The sequence below is a fragment of the Denticeps clupeoides genome, chromosome 9 (assembly GCF_900700375.1).
Source record: "Denticeps clupeoides chromosome 9, fDenClu1.1, whole genome shotgun sequence".
Classification (NCBI taxonomy): Eukaryota; Metazoa; Chordata; class Actinopteri; order Clupeiformes; family Denticipitidae; genus Denticeps; species Denticeps clupeoides.
The window spans coordinates 3,231,832-3,246,896 of record NC_041715.1 but is presented as its reverse complement, the minus strand read 5'-3'; the positions used below and the strand labels follow the sequence as shown (position 1 = coordinate 3,246,896).

The 15,065-nt window shown below is 43.8% G+C and overlaps 1 protein-coding gene across 1 annotated transcript in view; it reads right to left on the bottom strand.

Moving 5' to 3' along the window:
* Nucleotides 1-949: 949 nt before the first annotated feature.
* The window catches only part of LOC114796783 (macrophage mannose receptor 1-like), a 34,465-nt gene continuing 20,349 nt past the window's right edge, over nt 950-15,065 (bottom strand). Inside the window, exons 9-18 of the mRNA XM_028991274.1 lie at nt 12,766-12,818; nt 9,033-9,212; nt 8,516-8,920; nt 8,053-8,382; nt 7,602-7,965; nt 4,883-4,905; nt 3,226-3,384; nt 2,709-3,113; nt 2,246-2,575; nt 950-2,158 (exon numbers count right to left, since the gene is read on the bottom strand). Coding sequence (XP_028847107.1) covers nt 1,800-2,158; nt 2,246-2,575; nt 2,709-3,113; nt 3,226-3,384; nt 4,883-4,905; nt 7,602-7,965; nt 8,053-8,382; nt 8,516-8,920; nt 9,033-9,212; nt 12,766-12,818 — 2,608 coding nt within the window. The 3' untranslated portion in view covers nt 950-1,799. The remainder of the gene's footprint in view (nt 2,159-2,245; nt 2,576-2,708; nt 3,114-3,225; nt 3,385-4,882; nt 4,906-7,601; nt 7,966-8,052; nt 8,383-8,515; nt 8,921-9,032; nt 9,213-12,765; nt 12,819-15,065) is intronic.

Sequence of the window (15,065 nt, the reverse complement as noted above, 5' to 3'; positions counted from 1 at the left end):
GTGTATCATATTTGAAACATGCAATTTTGGGACTCATTGCATTACCATGCATTGCATAAAACTCTGTACTATCTGATGCTGATCTTCTATCTTTTGCACTGCAGCAATTCTCACACACAGCTGGTATAAAGGGAGATTTAGTCGTAAATCCCTCAATGGTCATGTTATTTTTTTCTGGATGTAATATACACTCTTGTCATGTTCGTCTCGTGTAATGTTCCCTGATCTACGCCCCTGATCTACGCCCCGCTGAGATCCAGGGAACCGTGGATGGTCGGGAGGACGTCTGCACCACAGATCCATGTTCAAGGTTCCATGTATGGACGTCCCCCGATGCCGCCGTCTCGTCCAGATTCCAGCGACGCACCTCCAGTAATCGCCAGTGCCCTGTCCAAGATCCAGTCCATGTTTTTAAAGTTTCCCTTAAGCGTGACAGACTCTCGGCGGCCTACGAAAGCTACCGTGGGGTCGAGGAGACTGGTCACGCAGTTCAGGTGCTATTTACACAGATAATTAGACTCATAATTTATAGATATCTATGCAATGGATAAATATAGATGGCTAAGTGGAAGTTCACTTTGTGTATGTCAATTTGCATGACATAGAGGACCTTGTAGAGACAGATGACAAAGTGGAAGATAGGAATTGTACTCATAAATGCAAAACATAATGATGTGTGTTATTGCCCAAAGTATCAAATATGATACAGACAAAAAACAATAACATTGTAATGTGTAATGTGCTAAGTATCAAAAAAGGATACAAAGAGAAATCAGACTTGCAAATTATCTTTATTTTTACATTTGGTTAAAGGACATAAAAAAGACCAAAGATCAAAAAAAAAAAAAATTAAACGTGTGGAAATGGTTCCGCACAAGGAAAAAATCCTGGAGTGGCCAGGATTAAGCGTGACCCCACAGCTCTGCCACGATCACAAAAGAATTTTAATTTCTTTTAAAGGACTATTCAAACACTTCAGTTGATTCACAGCTGTCGATTTGGCAATAATGACTCAATCGACTCACGCACCTGGATCAGTTTTCTGAGTGACTCAGGGTGAGCCGGATCCGAAAATGCAAACATTCAACCGGTACAAGCAAAGATGCTGGACTTTACCATAAAACTGTCCTTAATCCTGCTGCTATTTCTTACTCTCATGACAATATTTTTGCACTAATTAATAATTAATGAATTTTTTGCACATTAAACTGCACTGATATTATTTACACGTCTGCAGTTTTAGTTTTGTCAGCTGTCCAGACCTGTGCTGTATCATGGTCCAGAAAGAACATTGTCTCCTTTCACACTGTACTGTACTCAGTTGTCCACTATACTGATAATGCAGCACTGGCTTCAGTTTAATCTGCACAGTCTGTAGGGTCTGGTGTTATACAGCGACGATAAAAGATAAAGTTCAATAAAACAAGCACTGAAGTGAAAGATGTTTCTCTGAAGTTTTCTGTAATTCCTGGAAAGATCATTTGCATGGTGTCCCTCAATTTAGACCAGGAGGAAATAAACGAGACCAATGTGAGTTTTTAAATTTATTGAAAGTGTTGGACTTTTAACCTCTTTTCTGAAAGTCACTGGTACAGAACAGCTGATGCTGAGAAACACGTGAAGAAGGAAAGTAGATGAGATGATCTCCACTCAGGTTTAGTCAGATCACACTTGATAAATATGTAAAGGAGTTTATAGATGTTGTATTAAAGACCACACCCTGCTTAACAGCAAACCCAGAAACCACCACAGCACACATCATGTCCTACAGAAATATAATGTTGACTCTAGATGTTCAATTACTTGATGCAGATGAAGTTGAGCTTAGTGTCCTCAGACAGACTGACCCACTTCTGTTCTGCTCCAGCCTGCTGGGCGCCGGTATTCCTGCCCCCTTCATCTCTGCACCAGCCCGTCCCGTTACCTGTGGACCAGGACTGGTAGCAGGTGGAATCTCCACTCACCCAGAACCAGAAGTTCAGAGTGCAGCTGTAGCGCAGACCCATCCAGACATAAGGAGTGGAGGCGTCTGCCGCCTTCTGCCTCACCCAGCGCTGGACCTTCTCAGAAGTGACTGACACCAGGTCCACATGGTTCTGTCTGCAGTACATCAGAGCCTCCTTCCAGGTCTTATTCTCACGGACCAGGACCAGATTATCTGGAGGAGACCAGGTACAGGAACAGAGAAGATCTTACAGACAGACCAGGTGAACTCTGTATGAAGGTTATAGAGTTTATATCTCACCTTGGTAACAGATAAAAGGAAACCGAGCACCACAATCTTTGTCCATCCATGTTCCTCCCTGACTGATATCAGCTACAGCACAACTCGCTTTATTATTATCAGGACGTCCTGCTGTCCAGTTCCTGTATGTAGAATTATTCTGGTCTGACCACACCCAGTCTCTGTGCAGACCAATCCAAGTATTGCCTGTCAACTGACTTGTGAAGTTTTGATTGTCTTCACTGTTCCTGATGATGGCCAGGTCTGTGTAGTGCTGTCTGCAGTAGATCTGAGCTTCTGTCCAGTTTCTTCTGGTGGAGTCAATGACATAAATGCCACCAGCGTTGTTCTCTGTGAGGAACATAGTTGCAGTTTTCAGATACATTCATTATATGCTGCCATCATTACAGGAACAGTAGAGAAGCTCCAGATAGTCACACATCTCTCTTCTCCCTCAGCTTTATTAATTCAACGATTTTCTTACCTTGATAGCAGACAGTTGGCCATTGTTTGCAACATCCGGCATCATTCCAGCTGCCTTCATTATTTATCATTACACAGGCCTCCTTTATTTCTGTAGTAATCGGTGTGCCACCATTATCAGGCTGACCAAGACTCCAGTTTCTGAATCCTGTATCTGCATGACTGTAGGAGTTGTTGTCCTGTATGGACCATCTCCATGTGTCCCCATAGTAAAGTCCAATCCAGACTGGACCTTTATAACCCTGCCGTGCAGTGATGTCCACCATCATCATCACGTCCTCTGTGTCCTCAACAGTGGCCAGGTCAGTGTAATTCCCCCTGCAGTAGCTCTGGGCTTCAGTCCAGGTCATACTCTCATTCACAAAGTGATACTGGACACCTGCACATGGACAAAGTCTGCAGGCGCCTGTGATGAAAAGCACTACAGTTAAGGGACCATGATCTGTATTCAGACACAAGAAGAGTTAAAAAGTCTGTTAATGTGAGTTTAGAAGATGCCCTCAGAGAACAATAGTTACCTGTGAATAGTAGTATAGTGTAGATGAAGTTCTCCATTTCAGAAACCAGCCAGAATATGAACGCTGACAGTGATGGATTATAAGAACCAGTCCAGTTCTGAATGGCAAAATGACTGAAGATCTGAGCAGAAGCTTCTGGGTCTAAATACTCATCAGTTCCTGCTGCATAATTTGCGTATATACTTTTAGATATTTTTAGCTGCTCCTGTATGCAAATACCAACCTGCTACACAAATGAACAAATAAAGACGTCTTTGTCATTTTCTGTCTCGTGATGTTTCTCTACCCTGGAGGATATTTCCACGAAACAGGCTTTCAGTTGGAATGATCTTGTTTTCTTGTGGAGATTCTCCTGGTTATTCTTGAATCAGGTCCTCAATGTAGTGTCCCCATGTTACAGTCACTTTCGTCTCCAGGCGCTGCCTTGGGTTATTTTACCTAAAGAGCGGTTCTCCAACAGCAGAACATTATTTACAGTTGAACGTCAGCAGCTGACGGGTGAGATTCCGCCCCCAACCTGCAGGTGGCAGCATGGCACGGTGGTGTTAATGACAGATTGTTAATGTTCGCATTTACTGCATTTATCAGACGTTTTTCAGACGGCATTTATAAGTGGGGTTTGAACCTGGGACTTTGTGGTCTTCTGGTTTTTAGGCGAGTGTCAAACCCCAAGACAAACCCCCAGATCAGATCATGTGGGATGTTAAAATCCTGGACTGGGCAGAGCAACACAGCTGCACCTGTCACACACACACACGTTCACAAAAACATCATACGTGAGACTTTATTTATTTATTCTTTGAGGTGCGGTCCACCATTCTATTTCTTCTGTTTATTAATTATACTCTGTTACGTCCTGGTATTTTTGGTGTGTTTCTGGTCTGTGTTTTTTGTGTTGTTTGCGAGGTGTCTGGTGATTTACGAATTCAGCCCACCTGTTTCTGCTGTGGGACAGAATAAAAGGAGCCTCTGTCTCCTTTTTTGGGCCTGCGTTTGCCGTGCCATCCACCCACCCGCCTCCCTACCATTTCCCTTTGAATCACTTCGGTTTCCCCTGCGCTTCCCTTAGGAGGCGGCGCAACTTGTTGTGTCGGCCTGCTTTGGTGTTTGTTTTTCTCTGTTTTCCTGTTTTGTTTGCCGTTATTCGTAGTACTTCGTTTTGTATGTATTTCATCTTTATTTATATATTTATTTGTTAAGAAAATACTTGTTAAAATTCTCCATTTCGTCTTAGTAGGTTTACGTTTTTGTCCTTTCTTTTGTTACGGGCTGGAGCCCCTAGTTCGGCTCGTAACAACTCAAAAAAGCATAAACCGTCAAAATATGAATATGATGCTCAGCAAACCTGAAGCTTCCTGGATTTACAGGCTGCAGCTTTTTTCCAACCCTGGTCCTGGAGGAGCTTCTAGCAAAAAGTCTTCCCTCCGACCTCCGACCTTTATTAGACTCGGGTTCCTAATGGCCTAATAATGAGTTGTCAGGCAGTGAAGTCACGTGGGGTTGGAACAAAAACCTACTGGCAGACATTCCTCCAGGAACAACGTTGGGAAGCACTGATCTACCGTGTGTGTTTGAGCAGCCCACACGTAGTGACCTCACAGCAGTGTGCACACGCAGATTTCACTTATGAATGACGTCATTTCCTGTGGTCGGCTACCTGTGTCAGCAAGTTTCATCCATCTTAAGAGAAAAGAACCGAAGAAGAAACCGTTCTTATGTGTTGGTGAGAACACCACTGGCTTTAGACATTAAAAGGTCGTTCATAGGAAAAGCGCTGCCATTTTATAATAATTGTCTGGGACTTTAACAGAAGGCCCAAGAAAAAAGGTGGATTTAGACACTGAGACTGTGTCTGAGTCCCGGACACTCACAGGCAAGCCATTCCACAACTGCGGAGCTCTATATGAGAAGGATCTTCTCCCAGCTGTGACCTTCTGTACTTTTGGTACCAGTTGTGACCCCGCACCCGTTGATCGAAGTGGGCGTGGTAGGTCGTAAAGAACTAAAAGTTCACTCAGGTATTGCGTGGCGAGACCATTTAGAGCTTTATAGGTCAAAAGTAGGATTTTGTAGTCAACCCTAAATTTGATGGGTAACCAGTGCAGTGATTGTAAGACTGGGGTGATGTGGTCAAATTTCCTGGTTCTGGTTAGAACTCTGGCTGCAGCATTCTGTATTAGCTGGAGTTTACTCATGCACCTACTAGAGCATCCAGACAGTAATGCGTTGCAGTAATCTAACCTTGATGTAATAAATGCATGGACCAACTTTTCTGCATCATGCATTGAAATGATATTTCTTGTTTTTGCAATATTATTAAGGTGAAAGAATGCTATCCCGGTGATATTATGCGAATTGAATTAGACCACTCAGGGTCACACAAGGGACTCCGGCCCGTTCCCCCAGAATGGGGAAGGCTGCGCCCAAAAGTATTCAAATCCTGCCCCACACTTCCGATCATTGGTCCACTCCATGTCCAGAGCAGGGATTAATACTAGAAGATAAAAGTGCTGACCTTCCCAGAACCTTAGTTTTTCATCTTCAATCAATCAACCAATCAATAAATCAATCAATAAATCGATCAATCAATCAATCAATCAGAGTGCTCAACGAACAGTGCTCAACGCCCCAGGTGAGCAAGCCAGAGACAACAGAGGCAACTTCCTTCAAGCTTCAAAACAATCCTGGAGTCAGAAGTCTGTGGACATGTCCACAGACTTGGACTTTTTCCAGACATGGAAAAAAAGACATGTCTTTTCCAGACTTGGACTTTTTCCAGACATAGAAAAAAGACATGTCTTTTCCAGACATGGACTTTTTCCTATTGCTGCTCTAACAGCCTCCAGTCTTGTGTGAAGGTCTTAGAGATTTCTGCCCTCAAAATCTCTAGACGAGACTACTGTGTAACTCTCTGTTTTCTGGTTGCTCTGCTGTTTCACGGAATAACTCTGCAGCCAGTGTTCTTACACGTACAAGAACATATGGACACATCACTCCAGTACTGTCTTCCCTGCACTGACTTCCAGTTAAATACTGCATTGACTTAAAGCTCCTTCTTCTCACTTATAAAACCATGCATGGTCTTGGTCCAGTTTACCTTAATAACCTACCAGTCTCGTATAACCCATCATGCAGGTTTACTTGTCCCCCGTGCATACAAAGCCGCAGCTGGAAACAGAGCATTTTCTTACGGAGCCCCAAAAGGATGGAACACCCTTCCAGACGAGTATTCGGGCATCAGACGTACTCTCAATATTTAAATCTAAGATAAAAAATTACTTATACAGTCAAACTTTTACTCAGTACAAGTTCGACTTCGAGTTGAGCTTTAATGTCATTTCAGTTACACACGTGTTAGACGGTACATAGTGAAACGAAACAACGTTTTTCCGGAACCTGGTACTACATGTAACATTTAGCCTCAATGTCCGTACCCTGGATGTTCAGTGGTTGCAGTGGAGGTTGTTTGTGCCTGTGGAGGTCTACCACCGGCTCCTTGGTTTTTCCTGTGTTGATCTGGAGGTGGTTCTGCTGGCACCAGTCCACAAAGCCCAGTGTCGGGGCTTGATTGATTGATTGATTGATTGATTTAAGTTTGGTGACGATACTACCATTGTGACTCTTACCTATGGACTATAAACAACCAGCTCTCCTTCTCGGCTCACATCTCCAACCTTTCCGACTCATGTTGATTCCTTCTGTACATCGTTTGCCGCTTTTCCCGTCAATTCCTGAATGGATTGTCATGTCGGTTTTGTCTTGCGTTCCCCTTGAACATTTTCATCTGTTATTATCAGAATAAATGGACTCTTGTCCCGATCTTGTCCCTTGTCGTTTTACTTGGGATGTGTGTTCATGTTGCAGCTCTGTGTATTGGCCCTTGTGCCGCCGTTTTAAAAATGAAAAATTGCGTTGCATCCTTCATCCTCCTCACCACGCGCTCCTGCCTCTTTCTCAAGATGTTTCTACAGCTGCTCTGTCTGCTCTGCTCTCTGGTGTGTCTGTGTGGACCTGTCTCTGTCTCTCTGTATCTCTGTATCTTGTGTTTGCATGGTGTCCCTCACCCACACAAATTAGACCAGGAGGAAATAAACGAGACTGATGTGAGTTTTTAAATTTATTGAAAGTGTTGGACTTTTAACCTCTTTTCTGAAAGTCACTGGTACAGAACAGCTGATGCTGAGAAACACGTGAAGAAGGAAAGTAGAGGAGATGATTTCCACTCAGGTTTAGTCAGATCACACTTGATAAATATATAAAGGAGTTTATAGATGTTGTATTAAAGACCACACCCTGCTTAACAGCAAACCCAGAAACCACCACAGCACACATCATGTCCTACAGAAATCTAATGTTGGCTCTAGATGTTCAATTACTTGATGCAGACGAAGTTGAGCTTAGTGTCCTCAGACAGACTGACCCACTTCTGTTCTTCTCCAGCCTGCTGGGCGCCGGTGCTCCAGACCCTCCTGCCCCCTTCATCTCTGCACCAGCCCGTCCCGTTACCTGTGGACCAGGACTGGTAGCAGCTGAATTCTCCACTCACCCACAACCAGAAGTTCAGAGTGTAGCTGTAGCGCAGACCCATCCAGACATAAGGAGTGGAGGCTTCTCCCGCCTTCTCCCTCACCCAGCGCTGGACCTTCTCAGAAGAGACTGACACCAGGTCCACATGGTTCTGTCTGCAGTACAGCAGAGCCTCCTTCCAGGTCTTATTCTCACGGACCAGGACCAGATTATCTGGAGGAGACCAGGTACAGGAACAGAGAAGATCTTACAGACAGACCAGGTGAACTCTGTATGAAGTTTCTAGAGTTTATATCTCACCTTGGTAACAGATAAAAGGAAACCGAGCACCACAATCTTTGTCCATCCATGTTCCTCCCTGACTGATATCAGCTACAGCACAACTCGCTTTATTATTAAGAGGACGTCCTGCTGTCCAGTTCCTGTATGTAGAACTATTCTGGTCTGACCACACCCAGTCTCTGTGCAGACCAATCCAAGTATTGCCTGTCAACTGACTTGTGAAGTTTTGATTGTCTTCACTGTTCCTGATGATGGCCAGGTCTGTGTAGTGCTGTCTGCAGTAGATCTGAGCTTCTGTCCAGTTTCTTCCGGTGGAGTTAATGACATAAATGCCACCAGCGTTGTTCTCTGTGAGGAACATAGTTGCAGTTTTCAGATACATTCATTATATGCTGCCATCATTACAGGAACAGTAGAGAAGCTCCAGATAGTCACACATCTCTCTTCTCCCTCAGCTTTATTAATTCAATGATTTTCTTACCTTGATAGCAGACAGTTGGATATGATGTTGAACATCCGGCATCATTCCAGCTGCCTTCATTATTTATCATTACACAGGCCTCCTTTATTTCTTCATTAATGTTTTTACAACCATTATCAGGCTGAGTCTGACTCCAGTTTCTGAATCCTGTATCTGCATGACTGTAGGAATTGTTGTCCTGTATGGACCATCTCCATGTGTCCCCATAGTAAAGTCCAATCCAGACTAGACCTTTATAACCCTGCTGTACAGTGATGTCCACCATCATCATCATGTCCTCTGTGTCCTCAACAGTGGCCAGGTCAGTGTAATTCCCCCTGCAGTAGCTCTGGGCTTCAGTCCAGGTCATACTCTCATTCACAAAGTGATACTGGAGACCTGCACATGGACAAAGTCTGCAGGCACCTGTGATGAAAAGCACTACAGTTAAGGGACCATGATCTGTATTCAGACACAAGAAGAGTTAAAAGGTTCGTTAATGTGAGTTTAGAAGATGCCCTTAGAGAACAATAGTTACCTGTGAATAGTAGTACAGTGTAGATGAAGTTCTCCATTTCAGAAACCAGACAGAATATGAACGCTGACAGTGATGGATTATACAAACCAGTCCAGTTCTGAACGGCAAAATAACTGAAGATCTGAGCGGAAGCTTCTGGGTCTAAATACTCATCAGTTCCTGCTGCATCTTTAGCTGCTCCTGTATGCAAATATCAACCAAGTGATGTTTCTCTGAATCATTTCCTTGAACTTGTTTTATCTGGAGATCACCTGTACCATAAATGACTGTGTCCTATATTCTGCAGCGCTTCTTCTGCTTCCCCTGTCTGCCTAGCCTTGTCTGCATGTGTTCCATATGGATCCAGCCTTTACACAGACATACAACATTGTGTCCCCCTCCTCCTGGGACTGGCTCCGAACCATTCACAGGCCTCTCAGAATTCACCTCAGAATCGTGTGAAAAGAATGTTGAAGAATGAATGAAAAAGAATAGATTTTGGACTGTATGGTTGTTTGCAGATAACTTTGTGCTTAGGAGGGTACCACTCAGGGTCACACAAGGGACTCCGGCTCGTTCCCCCAGAATGGGGAAAGCTGCACCCAAAAGTATTCAAATCCTGCCCCAAACTTCTGATCAATGGTCCACTCCATGTCCAGAGAGGGGATTAATTCAAATTCAAATTCAAATTCAAATTCAAATTTTATTTGTCACATACACAGCCATACACGCTATGATATGCAGTGAAATGCTTTAGTGACCGCTACAGACCACAGTATTGCAAATATTGCAAGTATTTCAGTGAACCAATATGCAAATATTGCAAATATAACCAAATATTACACCTTTATGTCCTTAACCTAAAACATAAAATATGTGTGACAGGTACGGTGAAGGTGTGCAAATGAGTAAAGTGTAAGTAAAAAGTAAAAGATTTGTGCAAGAGTAAGAGTTTGTGCAAGTATTCTGGGGGGTTGAGTCCAGAAGTGATTGAAAGTGAAGGTGCTGAAGTGTATTGGAGTTCTGTGTTGTGGTTGAAGCTCGTATATCCTGCGGGAAGAATCTCCTCCTCATTCTCTCTGTGTTGGATTTCAGGGAGCGAAAGCGCTTCCCTGATCGCAGCAGAGTGAACAGTCCATTGTTGGGGTGGCTGAGGTCCTTCACTATCTTCATGGCCCTGCTCCAGCACCACTTGCTGTAGATTGATTGACGGTCAGGGAGCTTGGTACAGATGATGCGTTCAGCTGATCGAACCACCCTCTGTAGGGCTCGCCTGTCCTGCATGGTGTTGTTCCCGAACCAGGTTGTTCCCATCAGGATGCTCTCTATGGTGCAGGAGTAGAAGTTCCTGAGCATCTTGGAGGGCAGTCTAAAGTCTCTCAGGTGTCTGAGGTGGTAGAGACGCTGCCGGGCCTTTTCCACCACGGTGTTGATGTGACAGGACCATGACAGGTCCTGCGTGATGTTAACTCCGAGATATCGGAAGCTGTCCACTCTCTCCACTGGGCTCCTGTTGATGACAGGGGTCTGGTAGGTCCCCTCCTGCTTTGTACTGAAGTCCACTAAAAACTCCTTTGTCTTGCTGACGTTCAGGTGGAGATTGTTCCTCTGGCACCAGTTCACCAGATTTCCAACCTCCTCCAGGTAGGCCGTCTCCTCGTTGTCAGAGATCAGACCCACCACGACGGTGTCATCAACAAACTTGATGATGATGGTGGTGGAGTTAGTAGTGGCTGCACAGTCGTATGTGTACAGGGAGTACAGCAGGGGGCTCAGAACACAGCCCTGGGGGGCATCAGTGCCGAGGGTGATGGAGGCTGAGACATGTCAGCTCATCCTTACTGCCTGTGGTCTCCCAGTTAGGAAGTTGGAGATCCACTGACAGACCTGAGTCCCTGGTGCTCCAGCTTGGTTTTAAGTGTGGATGCTGGACTTTTCCATAAAACTGTCCTTCATCCTGCTGCTACTTCTGTCTCTCATGACTATATTTTTGCACTAATTAATAACTAATGAATACCGCATGCAACTTTGTGCTTGTGTACATTAAACTGCACTGATATTATTCACATGTCTGCAGTTTTAGTTTTGTCAGCTGTCCAGACCTGCACTGTCTAATCTGTCCTTTACACACATTTTTTTTTGTGCTACATCATGGTCCAGAAAGAACATCATCTCCTTTCACACTGTAATGTACTGTACTCAGTTGTCCACTATACTGATAATGCAGCACTGGCTTCAGTTTAAACTGCACAGTCTGTAGGGTCTGGTGTTATATAAATTATATAAAAGATAAAGTTCAATAAAACAAGCACTGACATGAAAGATGTTTCTCTGTGATTCCTGGAAAGATTATTTGCATCGTGTCCCTCAATTTAGACCAGGATTAGACCAGGAGGAAATAAACGAGACCGATGTTAGTTTGTAAATTTATTGAAAGTGTTCCATTCCTGGGCACCACCATTTCCCAGGACCTGAAGTGGGAGACCAACATCTCCTCCATCCTCAAAAAGACCCAGCAGAGGATGTACTTTCTGAGGCAACTGGGGAAGTACAGTCTTCCACAGGAGCTGCTGATCCAGTTCTACACTGCGGTCATTGAGTCTGTCCTGTGCTCCTCCATCACCGCCTGGTATGGAGCAGCCACTAAACAGGACAGGATCAGACTGCAGCGGACTGTACAGACAGCAGAAAGGATCACTGGTGCCCCCCTGCCCTCCATCCAGGACCTGTACCTCTCCAGATCCAGGAAAAGGGCAGGGAACATCATCTCAGACCCCTCACACCCTGGTCACAGGCTCTTTGACCTGCTGCCCTCTGGCAGACGTTATAGAAGCCTGCAGACCAGCCGACACAGGACCAGCTTCTTCCCCCTCGCCATCTCCCTCCTAAACAGCTGATACTGTAAATCACCTCCATCATTGCACAATGCACTTTCTGTACACTTTGTATATAGGATTTAGTTTTTTGCCTATTTATTTCAGTAGATATAGTTATTTATAAAACAGCACAAACAAATTCCACAACTTGTACAATAACACTTACACACATCCTTGCACATTGTTGTTGTTGTTTTTCTACTCTGTACTTGAGAGACACCATGTACCGGAATCAAATTCCTTGTATATGCTTGCATTTACTTGGCCAATAAATACGATTCTGATTCTGATTAACCTCTTTTCTGAAAGTCACTGGTACAGAACAGCTGATGCTGAGAAACACGTGAAGAAGGAAAGTAGAGGAGATGATTTCCACTCAGGTTTAGTCAGATCTCACTTGATAAATATATAAAGGAGTTTGTAGATGTTGTATTAAAGACCACACCCTGCTTAACAGCAAACCCAGAAACCACCACAGCACACATCATGTCCTACAGAAAAATAATGTTGGCTCTAGATGTTCTACTGCTTGGTGCAGATGGTCCAGTTCTGAACGGCAAAATAATTGAGGATCTGCGCGGAAGCTTCTGTGTGTCAGGATTGACTGCACCTGGAGACATCACCTGTGCCCAATCTGGACAGCTTTTAAAAAGCCCTGTGGTTCCGCCCATCAGTGGTGGCGACATTTATGTGAAGTCTTTTTGGACCTCGCAACTGTTCATTTTGGATGTGAGATCTGGCAGTCGCCACACGCCTGCGGGCTAGTTTTTGTTCTCCTCATTATTTCCCCTGTTTTCGGCCATGGCGGCGTGTTTCTTTACTGTTTAAATAAATCATTGTTTCCCATAATGTCCCGACGTGACGCTGGGTCTAAATACTCATCAGTTCCTGCTGCATCTTTAGCTGCCCCTGTATGCAAATATCAACCAACCTGTTACACAAATAAAGATAAAATAAAAACGTACCGATACAGTCAAGCTTTTAGTCAGTTCAAGTTCAATTGTCATTTCAGCCACATACGTGTTAGACGGTACAGAGTGAAACGAAACAAAAGTTTCAATGGAACCTGGTGCTACATGGAACATTTAAACAACGTTACATACTGAAAGTGCACGTGTGCGACAAACAAACTACACAAAGTGTAAAAACATGGGGCACAGGCAGTGCAAGAGTAATAGTACAACAACAAAAAAAAAAGAGTGAAACCAGTCGTGAAGGTGCAGAGTAACAATGTGCAAATGCTGCTGTAATAAAAATGTAATATAGATATGTTCTGAACACATGAGTGTCTTCAGAGTGGAAAGTTCCTGAGTGTTCAGGTTTTAAAATTCTAATTTTATTTGTCACATACACAATTATACACGTGTCACGGGTGGGCTGGACATGGCGGTGAAGGAGGACGCATTCGCACGATCACAGGACAGGGGTTTAATACAAACTTCACAAGACAGGGGAACATGAACACGCACAATGACCCGACGGCGAACAGACACGAACAGGATAGTTTTATACAATTATATAAATAAACAGGTGAACACGATCAGGGAACATTACACAAGACGAACATGAAACTCCGGTCCAGACTCCGGATCCGGAGTAACCCCTGCCCGTCCGGATCATGACAACACGGTATGATATGCAGTCAAATGCTTTAGCGACTGATTTAAGTAAACAATGAACCAATATGCAAATATTTAAAACATAACCAAATATTGTGACAGGGATGTGACAGGACCATAACAGGTCCTGCGTGATGTGAACACCGAGGTAACGGAAGCTGTCCACTCTCTCCACTGGGCTCCTGTTGATGACAGGTCTCTGGTAGGTCCTCTCCTGCTTGGTACTGAAGTCCACTATTAACTTCAGGTGGAGATTGTTCTTCTGGCACCAGTTCACCAGATTTCCTACCTCCTCCAGGTAGGCCATCTCGTTGTTGTCAGAGATCAGACCCACCACGACGGTGCTGTCAGCAAACTTGATGATGGTGGTGGAGTTTGTAATGGCTGTGTGATGGTGTGTGATGGCCTGTGGGATGAAGCTTCCCAGTATACTCTCGGTACACTTCTGAGGAAGCTCTCAGTACACTTCCTAGTACACTTCCCAGTACGCTTCCCAGTACACTTCCCAGTACGCTCCCAGTACGCTCCCAGTAGTCCCTTTGTTTGACTGGAGCAGGTTTATTTGTTGTCCACTATGTATGCAAAGCCACAGCTGGAAAAAGGACATCGTTTTATTACAGATAAATTTATTTTTATTACGCAAATTTAAAAGTGCTGATGTAGCGGTTCTTCTTCTGCGTTGTGTAATTTTTTGATTTCGTTTCTTGAACCGCAATGACGAAACGACACCCAAGAGATTTTCCGTGCAAAGTGTATTCTGTATATAAGCAAGGTCGCGTCACAACATCGCGTAACAAACTGCGTCTCTCTGCACCTCTCTCTACAATATACAGTAATAACAGAACATAAAAAAATATTCACAAAATAACACACATGCAAAATATTCCGAATATGTACATAAATTAAAATAGAAGAAATAACTTTTTACACACAAACCCCACGCACCTCTCACAGCTCATGCCATGTGTCTAAGAGGACTAAACCGGGTCTCCAACCCACTAACCCAAGGGCACGGCCGCATCCAACCACTTTTCGGGGGGTGATCAAAGTTTTAGAACCCACATAACTTTTTATAATAATCATAAATTGAACAAACAAAAATACAGAAACATATTTAACATAACCAGAAACATTAACACATTTTAACATTCTACAATTGAACAAACACCCTGATTGTCGTTATAATTCCCTCACCCACATCAGAATACAGGTAAACAAAATAAAAGTCTTTAGAAAATAAGACACAAAATAAAAGACACAAAAAAAGAAGAAATACATTTATAAATCTAGTGTAACCATTTAACTCCGGCACACTGACAAAAAATATTTTTCCGATCTCCTCCAGGTAGGCAGTCTCGTCGTTGTCAGAGATCAGACCCAGACCCTGGCAAAAAACAACCGCAGGAACTCCAGTACAGCGATTCACGTCGGCGCCCACGACGTCCGGCTACGCCAGTCGGAAACAACCAAAGATCATTTTATAGAGAAAAAAAAAAAGATCATTTTATAGAGATGCTTGAACTGGCTAAAACGATGTCGGATAAAGTGATCTGCTCTGG